We start from the raw sequence: 20240 nt of genomic DNA, 5'->3' as shown, positions 1-20240 counted from the left end.
AAATTAAATCGTAGTATAGTAAACTTAATTTTTAATAATAAAAAAGTTAATTAAAATTAAAAGTAAGAAAAATAATAAATTAAGTATAAAGCGCTTAAGAAATAGTAACTAAATAAAAAAAAAGAAAGAAAAGAAAAAAAATAATCTTCCTTTATTTCTAATTAAAGGAAGAAATATAAAAAGAAAAGGAGATAGGAAAAAAGAAATAATAAAAAAAAAAAAATAAAAACTAAAAAAATATAATATAATAATTTTTACTTTAAATAGTTATCTTCCTTAATATCTTTCCTCCTTTTAAAAATAAATAGCTTTAATAGCTTTATTCTTATAATATAAACTTTAATACCCTTTTAAAAAATAATAATTATAATATCCTTATTATTATTTTTTTTAATTACTTAAAAAGTCCTTTAGTTTACCTTTCTTTAAAACTACTTTTATACTTTTACCCTTCTTAAATCTCTTTTATATTTTAATATTCTTCCGTTTTATTTTAATCTTCCTCTTAATTATTATCCTCCCTAATATTTCTTTTACTATCTTTTTTTCTTTATCCTTATTTTTTACTATATTTATACCTTCCTTTACTTTATTTTTAGGTACTTACTTAACTTTTCCTAGTTTTAATTATATATCCGTATCCTTTTTATTTATATATATATCTTTTAACCTAGAAAACTTCTTTACTTTATTTAATATATAAAAAATTTATAACGGTACCCTATTTAACGTTTCTAAAAAATAATAAATATTATTTAGTTTAACCTTTTTTACTTTAAAAAAACCGTTTTAATAATACTATAACTTCCTTACTATACTTATATTTAACTTTTTATTTATTTTATATATTAATACTAAATTCCTCCTTTTAATTATATTACTTTTAAGCCTAATATTACGAATCCCTTTCCTATTCTTTTTCGCCGTAGCTTTTTATTTTACTATATTAATCCTCTTAACTATTAAAGTTAAATTTATTTTTTATAATTTTAATAGTTTCGCCTTTACTTTTATTAAATTTATAACCGCTCTTTCCTTTTAGTCTCTCTTTAATCTATTAGAACTAATCTTTTCCTATTAAACGACTTTTTATAATAGTATATTCTTTTCGATCGGCGTAATAAAGTTAAACTTATATATTAAATAAAAAGTATTATATTTATAAATACTTTATATCGTAATTCTATTAGTAAATAATATATAAAGGAACTATTACTTTTAATTCTTCCCTATCCCGTCTATTATTTTTATTAATATTAATATAATTAAAATATAATTAAACTTTATTACTCTATTTACTTTTACGTTATAAAGTAAAATTACTATCCGGAAAACTTCTAACCTCTTTAAAATCTCTATAGCTTCCTTTTTAAATTCCGATCCGCCGTTTACTATTACGATTAAAGGATAATCCTATCTAAAGATAATATCGTATAAAATAAAGTTCTTTACTTTAAAAGCTTTACTTAAGTTTAAAACCTTTATTTTCTAAATACTTAATTAAATTATCCCTTACCTTTAAAAAATAAGTTTTTTCTTTAGAAACTATTAATAAAAATTAAATATTTAAATATTACTTCGTAAATAAAATAATTAAAGGTTTAGTATATAAATATTAGTTTTTTTAACGCTTCGGGCTTTATTATTAATATTATTTATATATTTTAATTTAAGCTTCGATATTAATATATATACCTTTTTAATAATAGTTTTTTACTACTCGAGTATAGGTAGCTTCTCGTCCTTTATAACCTATTTTATTATAATATATATTAAAGACTTTTTTTTACTCGATTAAAGGATTAATAATTTTTTTAAAGGGAAAGCTTCTTTTATTTAGCTTAAAGAATAAAACTTTATTTTTGAGAATTATTTTTAAGGTATTATTTTTAATAATTTAAACGTTAAACTTTGTCCTAGCCCTTAACTCCGTATTAATCGCGAGGAATTCGGTAATAATATAGAAGTAAGGAGATTATAGTCCGTTTAAATAGGGGCCTTACTTAATAATTTCTTTTTTCTTTTTTTTAATATTTACCCGCTAAATACTTATTTCCTAGATATCGTTCTTCTAGATCCTTACGTTAATTTTATTATTAATATTTAGTTTTAACTTTTTTTCTTTTAAATTAGAGAAGTTAAATAGCTTTTTCGATAGTACGTTTACTATAAGGTTTTTACTTTTAAAAATATAAATAATAATAAAGTCGAAAAATCTAATTTATTTTAATTATTTTATTATTAAAGCGCCGGAAACGTTATTAGTTACCCCTTAGATTTAGTAGACTACTATTTAAGTATCCGTTTCTACCGTAAAGTATACCCCGAAAAAATACCTTTTAAATCTCTTTAAAGTATATAACAGTCCTTTTAATTCTCTCTTAATAGCATTATACCTTTATTTAACCGGGCTCTAAATATTACTTTTAAACCGATAAAAGTACTGTTTTTTATTAGGTCCTACTTATTTAATTACCGCTCTTTACCCTATTAAGTTTATATTAAAAATAATAAAAATTCTATTAAAACGATTATTATTAAACGTTAAAGAAGTTAAATATAGTACTTTTATAATTAAAAATATAAACTACTTTATTATACTTTATTAAACTTCTATTTATTCTTATTTCGTATCCTTCCTTATTAAGAAATATAGTAAAACTATAATTAAATTAAAGAGCGGTACCTATAATCGATAGTAGCCGGTAATCCTTAAGAAAGCGCGAATATCCTTTAAATTATAATAAGTTCGTTATTTCCTTATTTTTACTATTTTTATTTAATTAGGGAGGTATCCGTCCGGTATATAGAAATAATTAAAGATAATAATTTCTTATTTATATTAAAGGGATTTTATAATTATAATAGTAGCTCCTGTAAGTTTATAATTAAATAAGACTATATCGATATTCTTTAAATACTTTAAAACCTACTTTTTAACTCTTAACTTCTTTTCTTTATTATTATAGTCCTACTTTAACCCTTTTATTATAATATCGTTTAAGTATAGTTAATATATTTATAAAATAAAATTTTAAAAGACTTTAATTATAGCTTTTTAAAATTAAATTACCGAGTTAATAGCTCCTTAAAGTAAAATATATATCCTAAATAGGCTAATAAGTATCGCGAAGGTAGTAAAATCTTAGCTCGTTAAAACTAATTTAACTTAATTATATTTAAAAAAAAAGTCGAGTAAGGAAGTAATAAAGTACCCTTTAAAGTCTTTATTAAACTTTTTAATATTTAGAGAAATAAAGATATTTCGTTAAATAACTTTATTATATTTTTAAATATTATTAATTAAACGGAAATTACTATTTTTTTTCTTTATTAAAAACCAGTTATTATAGTAAAGACTATACGCTTCTTTAATAATATTTTTTTTAACCCGTTCCCTAAAGAGTTTAATAACTTTCCCTATAAGTAGTTTTAAAATTAAAATAGACTTACTTTATTATATATTATAAAAGATAATTTTAATATATTAAATAGGGAAAACCTTTTTAAAGATCTATCTATATTTAATAAAATCCTAAACTAAAGTAGCCTTTCCTATAAATAAAATTACCGTAAATACCTTAACTTTTTAATTTATTAAAATATTAATAGTTTATTTAATTAAATTAATTAATCGTTTTAAAGTAAAGTATAACTTTTTAATTACTTTAAAAAACTTAAAAACTATAATATTATCGAATTTTAAGCCGTATTATAAAGATTTTTTAACTACCGCTTATTTCTTTGCTTTTTAGTTTAGGTTTCCTTTAGGAGTATTATTATTTAACCTAATATTATTAATTAATTTTACTTTTTTATTTACCCTTTTATATATTATTATAGTAATAATAGTTTCCGTAAGCGTTAATTAAACTTATTTAAAAATAATAATTAAATTAATTTTAATATTATTTTTTTTTTAAAAAGGGGTAAGGGTAAAGGTAAGCAACGTTTATATAGTTATATAATAAAGAAGCTATATTAACCTAATTAAATAAAAGATTAATTAAATATCTTTAAATATATAAATATAATATCGGGCTTAAATAAAGTTATTATATTAATTATTTAATTAGATAGTAACGATATTTTTAATAGTAGTAACGACGGTAATATTAATAGTATTAAATATAGACCTATTATAAAGGTCGGTGGTAATAATCGTTTTTTCCTAAAGATTTTATTTAAAGTTAGAGTTTTTATTTTAATTTCTACTTTTCTAGACTAAAATAAAAACTTTTCTTTCTAATATCCTCTTTTTCTTTCTTTTTAATTACTAATATTTTTTTTTCCTTTACTTTTAATATTCCTCTTTTCTTTATTTTTATAGGAAATAATATTAAATATTAAATAATAATTTAATAATAGTAAACTTAACTCTCTTAAAATAAAATTAAGTAAAAAACGTTTAGTTCCTTTATTTAGTCCTTTAATTACTTTATTTTTTTCTTTTAACTCCTTTATTACTTACTTAAGGATAGGTATTTTATTATTAATTAGTCCCTTAAATACTTATAAAGGTTAATTAATAAAAAAAGTATTACTTCGATCCCTACTATTATATTCTACTTTTATTTTATTAATTACTTCCTTCTTTACTATATAAGCTTTAATTAGCTTTCCCTTATATAATATATTTACGTTAATTATACGGCCTTTTATAAAATTAAAGGTAAAGCTTATATCCGTAAAGAACGGGATTTTTAATAATAAATTATAAAAACCTAGCGCTTTAATATTATTAATAATAAAGAAATAATATAAAATTAAAACTCTAATTAGTATTACTAAAGCCTAAATTTTATCTATAAACGTAACCGGATCTCTATAAAGGCTTTTAAATTATAAATTAATTAATATTATTAATAAATAAAACCTTTTAATTATAGCTTTATTAATTAAGTTATACTCGGAACCTATATTTAATATTATTAGTACTTTTTTTAAAGTTAATAAAATAAAATTATAGTATAATAATAAAACGTTATAAATACGAATAACGGCTTTTAAGAAATTTCGCTTACTATCGGAAAGCCGGTTAATAAACGTAAATAGTAAAATCCGTAATCGCTTTTCTAAACTATTATTTAGTTAAACCTTACCCTTAATAATTCTTTTTTAAATACCTCTTTTAACTATACTATATTTACTATCCGTTATAATATTATATAAAGTAAAAACTATTTTCCTTTAATTAAATAAAGAAGTCTTATTATATTTAACTATTTAAAAATTCGTCCGGACCGTTAATAGTAAAACCTCTTCCTTTTATAAAACTTCTTTTTTTTTATCTAGAATATTCTTAAAAGATCTACGCTACTCGATTATTTTAATATCCTCGGCTATATTCTTTATATAATCTATTAACCGGTAAATAAATATAGGTAAAACCCTATAATACTTTTTTAATATAAACTTAATTTAACTATAAATATACTTTTTAGCTTTCTCGGTAATATAATTTCTAAAGTTCTTTACCTTACTATTAAATAACCTTAAGTTACTCCGGACTTTATTCCCCTAATCGGACGAAACTCCTTCTTTAATTACTTTTAGTTTTTCCTATACGGGAGTAAGTATTACTTTTAGATTTTTAGCTAAAGCTAGGTTATCCGTATTTTTTTCCGGTATATCCTTGATTTTTACTCTCTTTACTCCTTACGCGCTTATTCCTACTTTTACCTTTTAATTATAAACGATTATTAGGACTTTATTAAAGCGCTTTAAAATACTTTTAAATAATTATTTCTCTTTTAAATAACGTTATAAAATATTTTTAATAATATAATTACTAATTAAATTCTCGTTAAATAATTTATAAAGTTTAAAGTATTTATAAATCTTATTTAACTTAATATTTATAGCCTTAACTATTTAAATAGCTATTTACTTCCTCCCTTTAATTAAAGAAATTTTAAGCCTATATCCTTTACCCTTACGAGCTTCCTAATATTTAGCTTATTTTATATAAACTTTATAGGTCCTATTTAGTTTTAGTTTTAGCGAAATTATTACGCGAATTAAATCGCTAACCTTCCTTTTACACTACGCCTTCCTTATATCTTTTTAATTAAGCTACGCTTTTTTACTATCCGGCTACTCCTTCTTACTAATATATACTTTACCTCCTTTAATATAATATAGTCTTTATACTTTATTATACTTTTTCTTTAAATATTTTATCGATTTAGCGTAATAATTAGATTTACTATACTAAAAGTACCTTCTTAATAGTAAAGGACTATCGCGGTACTACCTCCCTAATTTTCCGAACTAAGTCCTAATATTAATTATAGAAAAGGTATTAAAAAATAAATTTATTTTTCTATTAAGGCTAGTACCGAAATCCGGAAAGTAAAATACTTAATCTTTTAAATATTAAATATAGGTCCTTATTATTCTAGATTTATTATTTTCCGGTATAGAAAAGCCGCTATAAATATTTACCTTTAAATACTATAATACTATTTCTTTATTTACTATAGCGTTAACCGCTATATATTAGTTAAATACTTCCGCCGCCTAATTAAAAGTAATAGGGAAAGGTATAATAATTAATTTATTTTTTTTATAAATTTTTCTTTTTATATTATATTTATCTTTAATTATATTATTAATTTAGTCGCTTTAAATAATAAAATTTATAAATCTTAAATAACGTTCGGATCCTCCTCGATTAATAAAGGTTATTTTTATAAACTCGGAGAATTTTATTTAAAAGCGGTTAATAACCTTAGCTTTTACTATCTCCTTTTTTTTAATCGATATTCGAAAAAGTAATTTAAAATAATTAAAAATAACTTTCTTTAACTCGCTTACTCCCTTAGGAATAACTTTAGTATAAAAGTTATTTAACTCTCTATAAATATCTTTATTTTATCGGAGGTTATATATTTTAAAGAGGCGTTTAAAGCGGATAATTAAAATAAATTAAATATTAATAAGTATAAGTAAGTTTATATATTTATCGATTTATTTTCCTACGTCGAAGTTATATTAAGATTTAAATTTACGAACGTAAAAAGTAAATTCTATAACCTAATACTCTTTATAAATATTTTTAAAACGTTTTAAATATTCTATAAAATACTTACTTTTAAAGTTATTTTTAAAACCGATTTTTTTCGGATTAAAAAATTTACGTTAAGGAAAGTATATAGGTACTATAAAATAAGGAGTTAGCCGATTAAACGTAGGGAACCTTTAAAAATAGCGGTAGTCGAAATAAGCTTTTATAAAATAAAAATATTTAGATTATTAAAATTAATACGTAAATTTAGGAAAAAAAATAGGATATTTAATATATTAAGTAGGAGCCGCTATATAGTTCTTAATAATAAGATTTAGGTTAGTACGAGGTCTACCTAATATATTAAGAGTATTAGGATTTATAATTAAGTTACTTTAATTAAAAAGAAGGCGAGGGGTTTTAATATCTTTATAATAAATATAGTCCGTAATTAAAGAAAAAATAAATAACGATAATTCCGGAAATTTAATTATTAAGCTAACCGTTTTTATTACGGAACGAGCCGTAAGAATTTAATATATTTAATTATTATTAAGAAAATTAATTAAAGCGATAAATAAAATATTATTAAATATATTAATAATTAATAATTATTATTATATTTATATTAATAATATAGTTTTTTCTTTATATATATTATTAAAAATAAAAAGACGGTTATCTTTTATAACTTTAGTAAGTAAAAATAAATTACTTTTATTTAAATTAAAAGGAAAGTATCCCTTTTTCTTTATTTTTAAATCTCCGTTATTTTAAGTTAGGTTAACCTGGAAACCCCTTCGATTACTTATTACCGCTAAATAATACGTTAAAGGAATTCCTTTTAATTAAAAATAAAAAAAAGCTTTAATAATTACTACCGAAATAAAATTCGTTAATAAATTAATCTCGACTAATACTCTTAATTTATTATTAAGTCTTACCCGGACTATATACTTAACTTTTTATATATAAGTAAAAAGTTTAGTATTTAACCTATAATAAAAGATATAGGTTTAATTAAATAAATATAAATTATTTTTATCGAACTTTACGGGGTTTAATAAAGTTATTAATATTTATTATTATTTATAGCTTTATACTTTCTTTAATACTTAGGACTTTTAAATTTAGTTTAGACCCTAAGCTTTACTTAACCCGGGCACGACCTCTATTTAAAATAATAAGAAAATATATAAACCAATTATAATACTATAAATATACTTTTAATAAAATATATAAATAAACGTACTTCCGTAATAGTAGCTTACTCGTAGGCCGCACTTTACGTAGGATAAAGAAAAGACTTTATAGGCTCGCAGACTATATAATAAGCACCTAATCGGCCTAATTAAAGGGCTAGAATTGCCTGCACACGTGTAAGGCATAAAAATATAAAGAAATAAAAGTCGATAATCTGTTTAAAATAGAATATCCGAAGTAAACCGCTTATATATATAACCCCTGAACCTCCGAATCCTCCGAGAGCCCCACTTCCTTACTTAAACCCTTAAGCCTGTAGCCGCACCTTAAATTAATAACCGTAATCCTTAAATACTATTAATTTAAATTATTATATTACCTTTAAAGCCTTATAATATATAAAGCTTAAATATATTATAAAATCTATAAATAAAAATTCTATTTTAATAATTCATAAGCTATAACTATTATAAATAAAAAATAAAGTTTTAATAAATCTTTAAATTTAATTTTAAATATAAAAACTTTTTTAAGTTAATTAATAATAAAATTATTATTAATTTAATTATTTTATAATATAACTATATATTAATTTTTATTTAATTAATCCTTAAACTATTATTTTTAAAGGTCTTTACTTTTAAAAATAGTTTCGGAGGGAAAAACTTTTTTATTTTATAAAATATATTTAAATATAATAGTTTAAATTCTTTTTCTATTTTATTTAACGTATATAATTTTTTTATTTTACTTCGAAAACCTAATAATTAAATCGTTTTTTCTTTAACTTTTTATTATATTTATTTTATTATAGTTATACCTATATTTAAACTTAATTTAGTTAACGGTAAAATATAGGTTAAAGAATTTATTAATATTTTCCGGAGTAATTTCGTTAACTTTAATATAATTAATTTTCTTTTTAACTTTTATTTTAATATCGGAATAACGATTTATAAAATAAAATATTTAATACTTATTAAAGGGGTTAAAATCACTTTATTTAACTAGTAAAGTAGTCGCTAAAGCTTTTATATTAATATAGGTAAAAGCATAACTAAAGCTTTTTTAATAAAAGATTTATTAAATAATAAAGGTTTTTTAACTATATAAAAGTTACTATTAATTTTTATAAATAAAGTTCTTTAGTAAAATATTATTAATACGGTACTTTAGGGTAAAACGTAAAATCCTATACTTATTAAACGCTTTTCGCTGGCTTACACTAGCGGCAATATCTTTCTAGGCATTTTTAATATCCTCCTCGGTATATTTGGCCATTGGTGGGTACCTGGAGCAAAAAAAAGTAAAAGAAAAGCTTTATTTTTGGCCCTGTGGGTGGAATATAAAGTGTGTGTTGATATCGAGGGGTCCAGGGTTATGGAGGGCTTAATGTGGGTAGATGGCTTGGCTAGTTCAAACTTACCTGGGCCACATCCATATGTGGTCCACTTCCTTGTCATCCAACCTACAGATCTGCACCCTGGTAACCCACGATTTGACCATCTACCGCGCCCACCCACTTCCGATGGAGCCTTCAACTGCCTGGCAGCCGGTCTGGAGCGGGAGGGCGTGGTTGGTCCTCGAAGAAGAAAAATGGTGGGTTTTCAGGCTTCAGCACGGCCGTGTCTCGCCGAAATAGGCCTCGTCGCACACAAAAGGTTTAAGCACATGGTTGGGACGGCTTCCCGCGGCCTTGGATTGCTCGGTATTGTGTTAGACACAATGGATCGCGAAAAAGACGATCATAAAGCGCACGAAGACCTAGTCGTCGCCACTCAGCCTCAGATAGTCGTAGATGGCGCCCTGCAGAGACTGGAATTGGGACTGCACTACGACTCCGCACGCTGCTCTAACCGCCGTCGTAACCCAACAGAACGGGATCGAAAGGAGGGCAGACAGGATCCCATGCCTTTTGTGGGCGACTTTTTGGTGAGGGATAGTCGGGATGGGGATAAGGATCCTCCCCCGAATCTGGTCTGGACTGAGATCTGGGGAGGCAGGTATAGCAACATATATGGAAACGTAATTCCACAGCTCTTGTTAGACAGGGGTTACGTCTTCTGGGATGCAGAGAGATTGAGACGGACTGCCGGAGATCGGTTGTGCAAGCTACTGTGGGATAAGAAGCACCGTAATAAGCATGATCAACGGGACGACTATCGGGTTAATGAGACATGATGCTTGTGGTTTTTGTGGAGAGTTTAGGTTGTGTCACTTGTGTGTTTGATGTAGGAAAGGCTACGGGATTTCACATTCATTCATGACATGCCATCCTCAAAGAGGATAATCAGATCACATGACGGAACATTCGCTCAAGCAAAGTCTTGGTTTGCAAAGCCACTCGTGAAAATCTAACTGAGGTAGTACGGAGGTCATATATTCCCAAACAAGAAAGCACCCCGAACTGTTGCGTGTTGCTCAGCCGCTGCTTGTGGAAATTGATGTGCTTGGCAATCCTTTTATGATGCAGGTCGAGGATCGATAAAGAACCCAGCCGCAACAGCCACTGGTAAAATCCGAGAACAAATGAAAGCTCTCAGCATGGTAGGTAAACCATGATAAATACCTCGGGATTCTGTCAGCTCAGTCGTTTTGGTCCACGTAGGGACGTTCCCTTCTGGTAGAGTCGATCATGTTGTTGACACGCTCCAGCTCCACAATGCCTACCGTCTCTTTTTTGCAGCTCACCTTCCAATTGATAGTCATGGCATTGGCTTCAGCCTATGCCCATGATGCTCGAGCAGACACCGATTTGCTCAACACTCGTCAGCAGGGGAGCTTTGTCCGGTACTCTGGCTGGTAGGCGTGTCCGTTCTTTTTCTCCTCCAAGTTCTCCCGATTAACATACCTACACCGTCGTTGTCAGCTTTGGAACCATAAACTGGCAATCCTCCCCCACCTCGTTCAACCTCACCGTCGCCTTTTCCAGGCGTCCCGACAATGGGATCATCCCCTGCTCGGCAGCCTGCTCAACATCGCGGCATTTTATTCTGTGGGATCAGGAATGTTTGTAAGTTTCCACTTCTCCAACCCCTGACCGAACCCCTCTATTACCAACCGCCATCCCCCCTTACACCTGCATTGCCTACTACCTACGCCTAGGTATCTCTGACAACCTACCCACCCCAGCTGCGCCCCCTCGATAACAATTAACACCACCACGGGGTACATCCCCCAGCTATCCGAATGGGAAGCCACCGAAGGCGACTGCTGGCGCCTCTGCCGCGACGAACCAGGCGTGACATGCGGCGGCTCGGCCCGCGCCGCGTTCTACGAGCACACCGACCCCCCCACTGTTCAAAACCCTGGCATCGAACCCGTCCAGGGTTTCCACTGGTGGGGGTGTTTCGCCGATTTCACCCCTGATCGTGTTCTTAGACGGTTTGCTGGTGCGAGTAACGATATGACGCCTACGAAATGTGCGGGGATGTGCGGGGCTGAGGCGAGGTGGGTGGGTGTGGAGTATGGGAGGGAGTGCTTTTGTGGTGCGACGATTGATAATAGCTACAAGACGTTTGGGAGGAGGTGCGGGAGGGTTTGTGAGGGGGACGGAAGGTGGTTTTGTGGTGGGGGGGGGCATTTGACGGTTTATGAGAGGGACGGGGCTAGGGGGGATGGGGATCCGGTTGGGGGGTATGATTATCTTGGGTGGTGAGTTTTGTGTGTTTCTTGTGTGGCAGGATGGGGGCTGACGGAGGAACAGCTACCGTGATCGGGTTAATGGGACGAGGACTTTGGCCAACGGACCGAATAGCGCTGCGGATATGACGCTGGAGAAATGTGCTGAGAGGGCTGAGAGTGGGAATTGGAAGTATTTTGGGGTCGAGTTTGGTAGGTCTTTTCTCCAGGGTTAACCGAAACCAACTGACAAGGGACTCTTCAGGACGGGAATGTTGGACTGGTAACTCCCTGTCGTCCGAGATCATCACCGACCGTTGCAACCAGCCCTGTGCTGGGAATGGAGGACAAGCTTGTGGTGCCTCAGACAAGCTGAACCTCTACATTCAACGAAACCGCCCGTCCAGAGTTTGCTCGGCAGCTTCGACTCCGGATGTCGATTCCCTAGCATGTGGGATCCGGGGGTTCCCGGTGCCAGCTGGAAGCAGGCCAGTCACCTCGACAGAAACTACAGCTGCGAGATGTGCTGCGGCTTGTGCTAGCGCTACAGGTTGCTCCAGCTCAGTCTGGGACAAGCTTTCTGGAGTGTGCCGACTTTATGACACGGGCGTGTGGGCTAGTATTGGAGACAATGTTTCTACAGCAGGTTCTGACTTCAAGCATGTGATCGCCCATGATGCCGGATGCTGGGTCTGTCAGGATACATCTTAGGCTCTCGATATATTCTGGTTCTTTCTGTCGTCCTTGCCGAGGCCCACGACACTTGACCTTTCAAGACGGTTCCTTTACTTTTTTTTGGATACCCTAGCTGATGCTCATCTTCTTGTCAGCTGGTGAACCATCATGTAAATACAGCGCCAACGGTTGCCTTGGGGCCTCGCCAAGCCCACCAACACCAGACACAACAGACCTAAGCAACAGGGCATGTCGTTGTGGCATTGGCTCGCTACCTGCGGCGCAGTCAAACCTGACACAGCACCAAATAGATCCCGCTTGATAGCTACGTCTTCAGTTTCGGTTTCCAACGTCCAGTTTACTGAACAACCCCAACGCCTGTTATTTTACCTTCTCTATCTCATCTTGCATGTCCGGGGTTTTCTATGGATTTTTTATCTTAACTTTTCACTTAAATTATCTCTCATCTACCCCTTCGCCAAAACCGTTTCTTTCCACATCACCACCCATCAACCCACAAGTCACCATCCCCACCACCACCACATCCCAAATCCCACATGTCAGCCCTCCTCCTAAAAGAAGACACCCACAACCGCATAGTCTGGTGGCAAATCCTCCTCATCGTCTGGGGCGTCTTCCAGGGTATTATCACCCTCTGCATGCTCCGGATGGGGCATCGACAATTTCTCACTCTATTTCCCGAGAACAAAAGAAAAAGGGGACACGTCATGTGGTTTGTCAGTTGGCCAGTAGGGCTTATTCTGACACTGTTCTGGCCGTTTCTTCTTGTTTGGGGGCTTTTTGGAGTGGTGGATGGGGTGGGCAAGGTGGTGATGGAGTTGACTGCTGACAATGGGGGTGGGGAGGGGAATTTGAAAGGCGGGGATTTGGAGAAGGGAGATAAGGAGGGGAATGAGGGGATAGAGGGTGGGTGGGGGGAAGAGGGTGATGTAAAAGGGATGGGCGTGGATGGTGCGATTGGGGGAACCTTGGCTGTGAAAGGTTCATGAATGGGTGACAGCCAAAACGGTGTTGTTTTCGGTGCTACGGTGAGAGACATGATGATTCCAATATAAGACAGCTTTTGATTTTGTATATGTATGTCCAGTCCCCAGGCGGACCTTCTTATTTTCCTTTTCAGTTATATGTTTCACGTCTTCATCTAGATCCAGTAGGATAGGCTCTATCACCTCACACTTCCAACACCAATCTCCCCTCGCAACTCTTCTCCGCAACAGCCTCACTCCCGCTTTCTTCGCACCGACCACCAAAAACAACCTCCCTCCTCACCTCCACAGCAGACCCCACAGCTAAATTGTAAAACACGCCAACCCGCACTTCATGCCTTCCTTCCCTTGCTGGAGCCTTCAAGCCCCGAAACACGAAGTGAACAGTCTCCCCCTCGTTCGCGGTAACTGCCCCTGAATCTCGGACATGCTGAACAATCTCATACCCCGGACTTTTGTTGTCATTGTCGAAAATTTTTGCCTCGGCATAGAACCCTCCGTCCAACATTTCTGATGGTATACCGGCGAGTGACACTACGAATGGGTCGAGGGTGTGGTTGGTGCTTTGGTGGGTTGGCGGGACTTTGAAGCTGGCTGAGAGGGACTGTTGGGCCATTTTGAGTTGTTTGGGAGCGTTGAAAGTGTCTTCTTCGACAGGCAGTGGTTTGGTTTACGACTGGTCGTGGAGGGTGATGGATGTCTTTACGCTCATGGACCGTGCGTGTTTTTCCAGTAAGACAATAGGTATGTAATAGAAAGACTGGATAGGGGAAATATCCTTTGGTCAGCAGAAGGGCACTTGATACTTTATCAAACTCCCAATCTGTCAGGCATGAGCATCGAATCCTCTCACCTTGCGCTCAGCTGCCAAGACTCGACCTATTTGCTGACATCAAATGCCTGGTCGAAGCTGAAATCCGGGATGAGATAAGCCTCGCTGCGCTTCTGGTGCCTATTGGCTCCCAAAAGCAAGCCATGTGGCTGAGCTAAACCAGAAGAAGGGGCACCGTAAAAGTTCCGGGCTCAGAATCCGAGTCTGAGATCAGCCCAATGTCGCGACAGGGGCAAAATTGGGGTTGTTCATCTCTTGTCATCATTCACAAATTCATCTCTTAGTCCTGTCTCGCTGGATCCAACTCAACACTCCCAACCACCTCATCAATTTCCTTCATAATCTCTGGCGTCAACAAAGCCATACTCTTCAACGCCTTGACATTCTCAACAATCTGCTCCGGCGTTGACGCGCCAGTGATAACAGACGAAACATTGGGATTCTTCAACACCCACGCCAGAGCCAACTCTGACTGGGGAATGCCGACCTTGTCGGCGATAACCTTGAGCTTTTTCACCTTTTCGATATCATCCTGCCAGCTCTTGTTCCCGTAGTTGTCTCTCATGTAATTGACAAACTTGTCGTCGCCCTTGGCAAAACGGCTCCCCGGCGGAGGCGTATCAGGCGAATCGTTGTACTTTCCACTGAGCAGACCAAACTTCAAGGGACTGAACGTCGTCAATCCAAGACCGAATCTGCTGTACAGCCTCTGGAACTCGCCCTCGACCTTCCTTCTGTGCAGGAGGTTGTAGAATGGCTGTTCAACAATCGGCGCGATAAGTCCGAGCTGCTTGGCGATGCCGCATGCTTCGGCGATCTCGTCAGCACTCCACTCGCTGGTCCCCCAGTACATTGCCCACCCCTTGATCTCGATGACGTGGTTGAAAGCACGAACGACCTCCTCCATGGGAGTGAGACGGTCCGGGCGATGGGCGTAGACAATGTCGACGTATTCGAGGTCGAGGCGTTGGAGGGAGGCACAGAGGCCTTCGACGATGTGCTTGCGGCTCAGGCCGTGGTTGTTGACGAGGACCTCGCCGTTGTGGCCGCCCCAGTTGAGCTTGGTGCTAATGACGATGTCGTTGCGCTTCCAGCCGAGCTGCTTGATGGCTTGGCCCATGACGACTTCGGATTGGCCTCCGGCGTAGCTGTTGAGACAGTTTCGGTCAGTTTTCGTGGGCTGAGAGCACAGAGACGTTCTTGTATGCGGTTCTTACCTTTCCGCAGTGTCAAAAAAGTTGATACCCAAATCATACGCCTGCTTCAAGCAAGCAACAGTGCCCTCTAGTTTATCCGTCAGCTCTTCCTTCTTACTCTAAATCCCAACCTGAACCAAACATACCATTCTCAACCTGCCCCCCAAACGTGAGCCATCCTCCCAAGCCAAGCGCAGAGACATGTAATCCAGAGTTGCCCAAACGGCGATACACCATGCCCGTCTTCCGTGGTTCTTCCCAAGCCATCTTGACTGTGTCGTTTCGTTTCGTCTCTCCTGAAAAAAACCAAAAAACCAAACAAAAAAAATCCCTGACAACGTTGACGTGACCACAAAAACCCCAGATGTGCCGTCCTTTCTTACCCCCAAACCTCAAGCGGAGAATATCTCGGAGAAAGTCCCAGATCGAGTCTAGCCAAGACTTGTACAGCTGAAGGGACAACGAGCCCCGCCTCGGTAGAGCAAGGTAACCCCACAGGCCGATCCCGGCCCCGGACCTGCTCCGCTTTGGACTTCATTCACCTCATCCCCCGTATCAATGACGTGCTCGCAGCTAGATGTTGGGGCTTTCTGGAGCAAGAAGCCAGTCGTGATTATCGAGCAGGCCGACCTGTTGAGCATAAGACGATAAGGACTGCTCCTGCTCGAGTTCAGCCGCGGCAACGAGGGAGAGCCATGGGGATAAGAGTGGTGGTTCGTCGCTGTCGGCGTCGGTGGCTATCTCTTCGACAACAACCGAGGGCGGGGCTGGGTCGAACGACTGCCGTGGGATGGATAGGGACATTTGGCTTTGGGAGATGCGCGCGGCTAGGAGGCCTAGCAGGTTGATGTTTCCGCCGCGGCAGGTGGCTAGGAATCTTTGTAATCTGAGAAGAATGTCGCCTGGATGTCGGAGGAGGATGTCGCCTGGTCGGGGGGTTGTGTAGTAGTTGAGGGAGTCTGCCACGGCACTTGCAATCTCGTAAACTTTGAATTCTATCCCTGGGCCGTGGGCTTCCAGGGCCGTGTTGGGGAGCTTTGATATGTCGTCTAGTAGCTGCTGGGCTATCTGAATGGGGCCAGCAAGGCTTGCTGAGGTGTCGTCGGAGGACCAGTATGCGTGGCCTTGAGTGGCGCGCCAGATGAGGATTTGCATCCATTGTCTTGTGATGGAAATGTCCGCTTTCTGGATGTCGTTTGCATCATTTTCAGTTTCGAGTCGTGCTTTTTGTAAGCGCTGTTGCAAGGCTCGGAGGGCTTCGTGGTTGGGTGATGAGGAGCCGTCCGTGTCGTCTGCCGCATCTTGAAGAATGTCAAAGGCTCTGGATTGGTCGAAGATCCAAAACAGGTTGACCAGTTTCTTGAATGCCGGCAACACGTGTGGTCCGTCGTCGGGTTCGTAGATGGTGTCCAGTGGCGGGAACTTCTCGGCTGAAGTCAATGCTACTGGAAGTCTGTGTAGCATGGCCACTCCTCTCTCTGTAACAAATAACAGCCACAAAATGCGGCGTCGAAGGCGGTCCTCGGATGGGGGTAGTCCTAGGTATGAGGAGGGCCGGTGTAATCCCATAATTTGTGCCACCGTGATGGCCTCGCGCAAGTGCAACAAAGACTCGGCACCGCCAGGAATCTGGTTCTCGTGGTAGATGTGCAAAAAGAACGAGGTCTGAAGTCTGTTCAGACTGGCAGAGGCAGCGTTGAGGGTCCGCCGTTTCCTTTGGCACTCCTCGTGGAGAGCGCTAGCGGACAGGCTGTCCGTGATGTTTGGGTCTTTCAACCGGGACAGTTTCAACTGGGCCATGGTTGCAGCACCAATGGCCACTGCCAAGGTGTAGGTTCCGACATCATGGGAATCGCGGTGTAGGGCTGCAATGACCTGTTCCACAGCCACGATCGGCCAGACTGGAAAGAGGCGCAGTCGATAGATGCACAGTCGAATGACGAGTGATTCGACCGAAATGTTGGAAGGGTCCGCGGTGCTCGACGAAGAACTTGGCTCTGGGATATGTGAAGGTGCTGAGGCTGGTTGCTGAGCTCGTGTGGCATTTTGGATCTGCTGTAAGGTCTTTGTCCTCAGATTCCGGGGTCCTCTCGTCGACTGGGTTTTGTTGAAGGTGCAGTCGAGGCCAGCGGTGAGACATCGTTGGCAGGGGGCTGTCTCTGTACACTTGACCTTCCGGATCTTGCAAGCATCGCAAGATCGAGAACCAATCTTCCTCTGCTTCGAGGGTCGTGACGTGCCACCAGGAGACATATTGCCGTAGCTCTGCAGCCAAGTGGCATGGGAACATAACATTGAAGTATCTTGGTGTTGGACGTTGGAGAATCTAACCCCACAATGGCGCAATGGCGCCAATGGGAAGCAACAGCTATCTCCAAATGGCACATTGCCGAGGTGCATGGCAGGGTGACATTAACCTCACTTGCGAGCAAAATGTAGACACACATGTTCAAATATGGAAACTTCTCAGCTTCCAGAAGGCGAGAGTGTAAACATTCTAAAGCTTCAGGATACCGCAACACACAACTTGTAGTACCAGGAAGATCAATAATGTCTGGTGTCAACTTGTAACCCTAGAACTATCATTCAAGACATCTCCAGTGCTGGTACTGGTGTCCCTCTAGTATACAAACCGGAAATCTAACCGCTTATTCCCATCCAACTCTCTGGCCGTCACATCATTCTGATAAGCCAACTGCTCCTCCCTCGACATCTTCTCCCACTCCTTCTCCTTCTTCTTATTGAGTCCAACCAAGACGAATCTCTGAACAACAAATGTGATCAAAGCCAACGCGCTGATAGACACGAGCGTGGTATTACCAATCTTATAATACGGCTTCTGGTAGTCGCGATAAATCTGACTGCCAATCAGACTACCAACTTGCACAATAACATTATACGTCGCCGCCGCAATAGCCCGCTTCTTGACATCAAAAGTGTTCTCTGAGATCCAAGAAGTGACAATAGGATGGAAGTAAGGGTACCCGCTGATGAGCGTGATCAACGAATACCGCCCCCACTCACGACCTCCGTCAGGCAGCGTGATCAAGGCGATGAGCAGCGGCATGACCCAGAACTCGCCCACGAAGCAGTGGAAGGTCCGCTCGTTGAAGTACTTGCTCGACCGGGCGAGGATCAGCATGGTGATGATCTGGAGGACGGCCGACGGGATGGTGAGCATGTTGATCTCGAAGCTGTCGGTGAAGCCGAGGTCGCGAAGGGTCAGGGTGAGGTAGCCCTGGACTGGGGTTGCGGGAATGTAGGCGATGAGGCCGATGAAGAAGAGTCCCCAGAGAGACTTGTCTGTCCAGGTAGCCTTGACGTCTTGCCAGGTGGCCGGCTCGTTGAGCAGAGTCAAGCCCTTAGCGGGATCGTCACGGAGGATACGGTTGACCATGATCACCTCCTGGCGCTCAGTGTACCAAGACTCGCGGAAGAGAACGCCCGTGGTCTTGGTAGGAGCCGCGGGAAGGTAGATGAAAGACTAGTAACATCGATTAGAATACTGGCAGGGGTTTTTTAAAAGATGGGCAGAACTTACGATGAAAGCCAGAAGAACAGTAAGAAGACCCTCAAGCAAAAACAGCCAAAACCACCCCGGGTGGCCACCAATACCACGCATCTTGAGAATACCAGCCGCCAACAAAGCCGAGATGACGCGTGCAACGTTCAAAGTCGACCAAAACACCGCCAGACGAGTCGACAATTCGGAGGAGGTGTAAAAGTAGGTCGCGTAGAGAATAGCACCCGGAATGAAACCACCCTCGCAAGCACCAATAAGTGCACGGGTAACATAAAAGCTTGCCCGGTCGTGAATCCATGCCTGACCCCAGGAGACAGTTCCCCACGCAAACATCATGGCCGGAAGGACATAACGGAAACCATAACGCTTGGTCAGAAACTGAACAGGGAACTCGGCGCTCAAGAAGGCAACCAACTGGATGGTGTTACCGTTGTTAAGGTCGTCGCGCGAGAGGTTGAGATCGTCCAGGAATTCGTCAGCCAGAGCGTTTGCCAAGTTACCACGGTCAAGTTGAAGACCGAAGAACATGACACAGAGCCAGGAGAGCAACCAGATGTCGGTCTTGCGCACCACGGCCTTCTCCTCCTCAGGGGTCCATGTCGCCAATGGATCCCACCGGTGCTTTCCCTCATAGCCATCATCAGGAGGGATGACATCGCTCAGCTCAGAGCGACCGACATGAGGCTCGGAGTCCTTGAGTGATGCTTTGCCGTCGTGGCTGTCACCGCGGTTGAGGGTCGCTGTTGGCGAACCCTTGGTGTGGTTCTCGATGTCGTCGATTTTGCCCATGTTGAAGAGACCGGTTGTCAGGCAGACAACTCGGGTCGAATGGAATGAGATGAGGACGGGTGATCAAGAGATGAACCATCGTGACCGACAACATGCGGATGGAGGTCACTATTTAGAGATGCTGACCCCCGCCATCGCGTTACATGTTGAGGCTATCACAAGTAACGTGTGCGGAGAAACGAGCGGAGAATTGAAGTCGGTAAGGCCTCTCGGTGTGCAGCTACGGCGATGGCGTCATGAAGTTGGCAAGAGGTAGTATCACCACACCGATTATGCCGGGTGCGGGGCCGGCCGAGATGGGGAGGTCGCTTCGACATTCGCCTACTTAGCGCCGGTTGACGCCATTCACAATTCTCCGATATTTTCTCCGCCGCCAAGTAATTCG

General features: G+C 37.7%; 4 protein-coding genes across 4 annotated transcripts; 1 reads left to right on the top strand and 3 right to left on the bottom strand.

Moving 5' to 3' along the window:
• Window positions 1-10874: 10874 nt before the first annotated feature.
• QC763_401844 (uncharacterized protein) lies at window positions 10875-12675 on the top strand (the record flags this gene model as incomplete). The annotated part of the gene is made up of 5 exons (XM_062911817.1): window positions 10875-11014; window positions 11082-11225; window positions 11345-11866; window positions 11919-12046; window positions 12099-12675. 5 exons carry the CDS (start codon window positions 10875-10877, stop codon window positions 12542-12544), a joined length of 1380 nt encoding a protein of 459 aa, XP_062765414.1. The 3' UTR covers window positions 12545-12675.
• Window positions 12676-14589: 1914 nt separating this feature from the next.
• QC763_401840 (uncharacterized protein) lies at window positions 14590-15918 on the bottom strand. Its single transcript, XM_062911816.1, has 3 exons — window positions 15690-15918; window positions 15565-15631; window positions 14590-15495 (listed from the first exon to the last, which is right to left on the bottom strand). The coding sequence occupies exons 1-3, from the start codon at window positions 15808-15810 to the stop codon at window positions 14628-14630; spliced, it is 1056 nt and encodes a 351-aa protein (XP_062765413.1). The 5' UTR covers window positions 15811-15918; the 3' UTR covers window positions 14590-14627.
• Window positions 15919-16116: 198 nt separating this feature from the next.
• QC763_401830 (uncharacterized protein) lies at window positions 16117-17943 on the bottom strand (the record flags this gene model as incomplete). The annotated part of the gene is made up of 1 exon (XM_062911815.1): window positions 16117-17943. The coding sequence occupies one exon, from the start codon at window positions 17941-17943 to the stop codon at window positions 16117-16119; it is 1827 nt and encodes a 608-aa protein (XP_062765412.1).
• Window positions 17944-18081: 138 nt separating this feature from the next.
• QC763_401820 (uncharacterized protein) lies at window positions 18082-20233 on the bottom strand. Its single transcript, XM_062911814.1, has 2 exons — window positions 19085-20233; window positions 18082-19027 (listed from the first exon to the last, which is right to left on the bottom strand). The coding sequence occupies exons 1-2, from the start codon at window positions 19853-19855 to the stop codon at window positions 18164-18166; spliced, it is 1635 nt and encodes a 544-aa protein (XP_062765411.1). The 5' UTR covers window positions 19856-20233; the 3' UTR covers window positions 18082-18163.
• Window positions 20234-20240: the final 7 nt, after the last annotated feature.

This window comes from Podospora pseudopauciseta, chromosome 4, assembly GCF_035222475.1.
Source record: "Podospora pseudopauciseta strain CBS 411.78 chromosome 4, whole genome shotgun sequence".
Taxonomy (NCBI): domain Eukaryota; kingdom Fungi; phylum Ascomycota; class Sordariomycetes; order Sordariales; family Podosporaceae; genus Podospora; species Podospora pseudopauciseta.
Note: the sequence above shows the minus strand (reverse complement) of the source record. Positions and strands in the feature narration are given on the sequence as shown.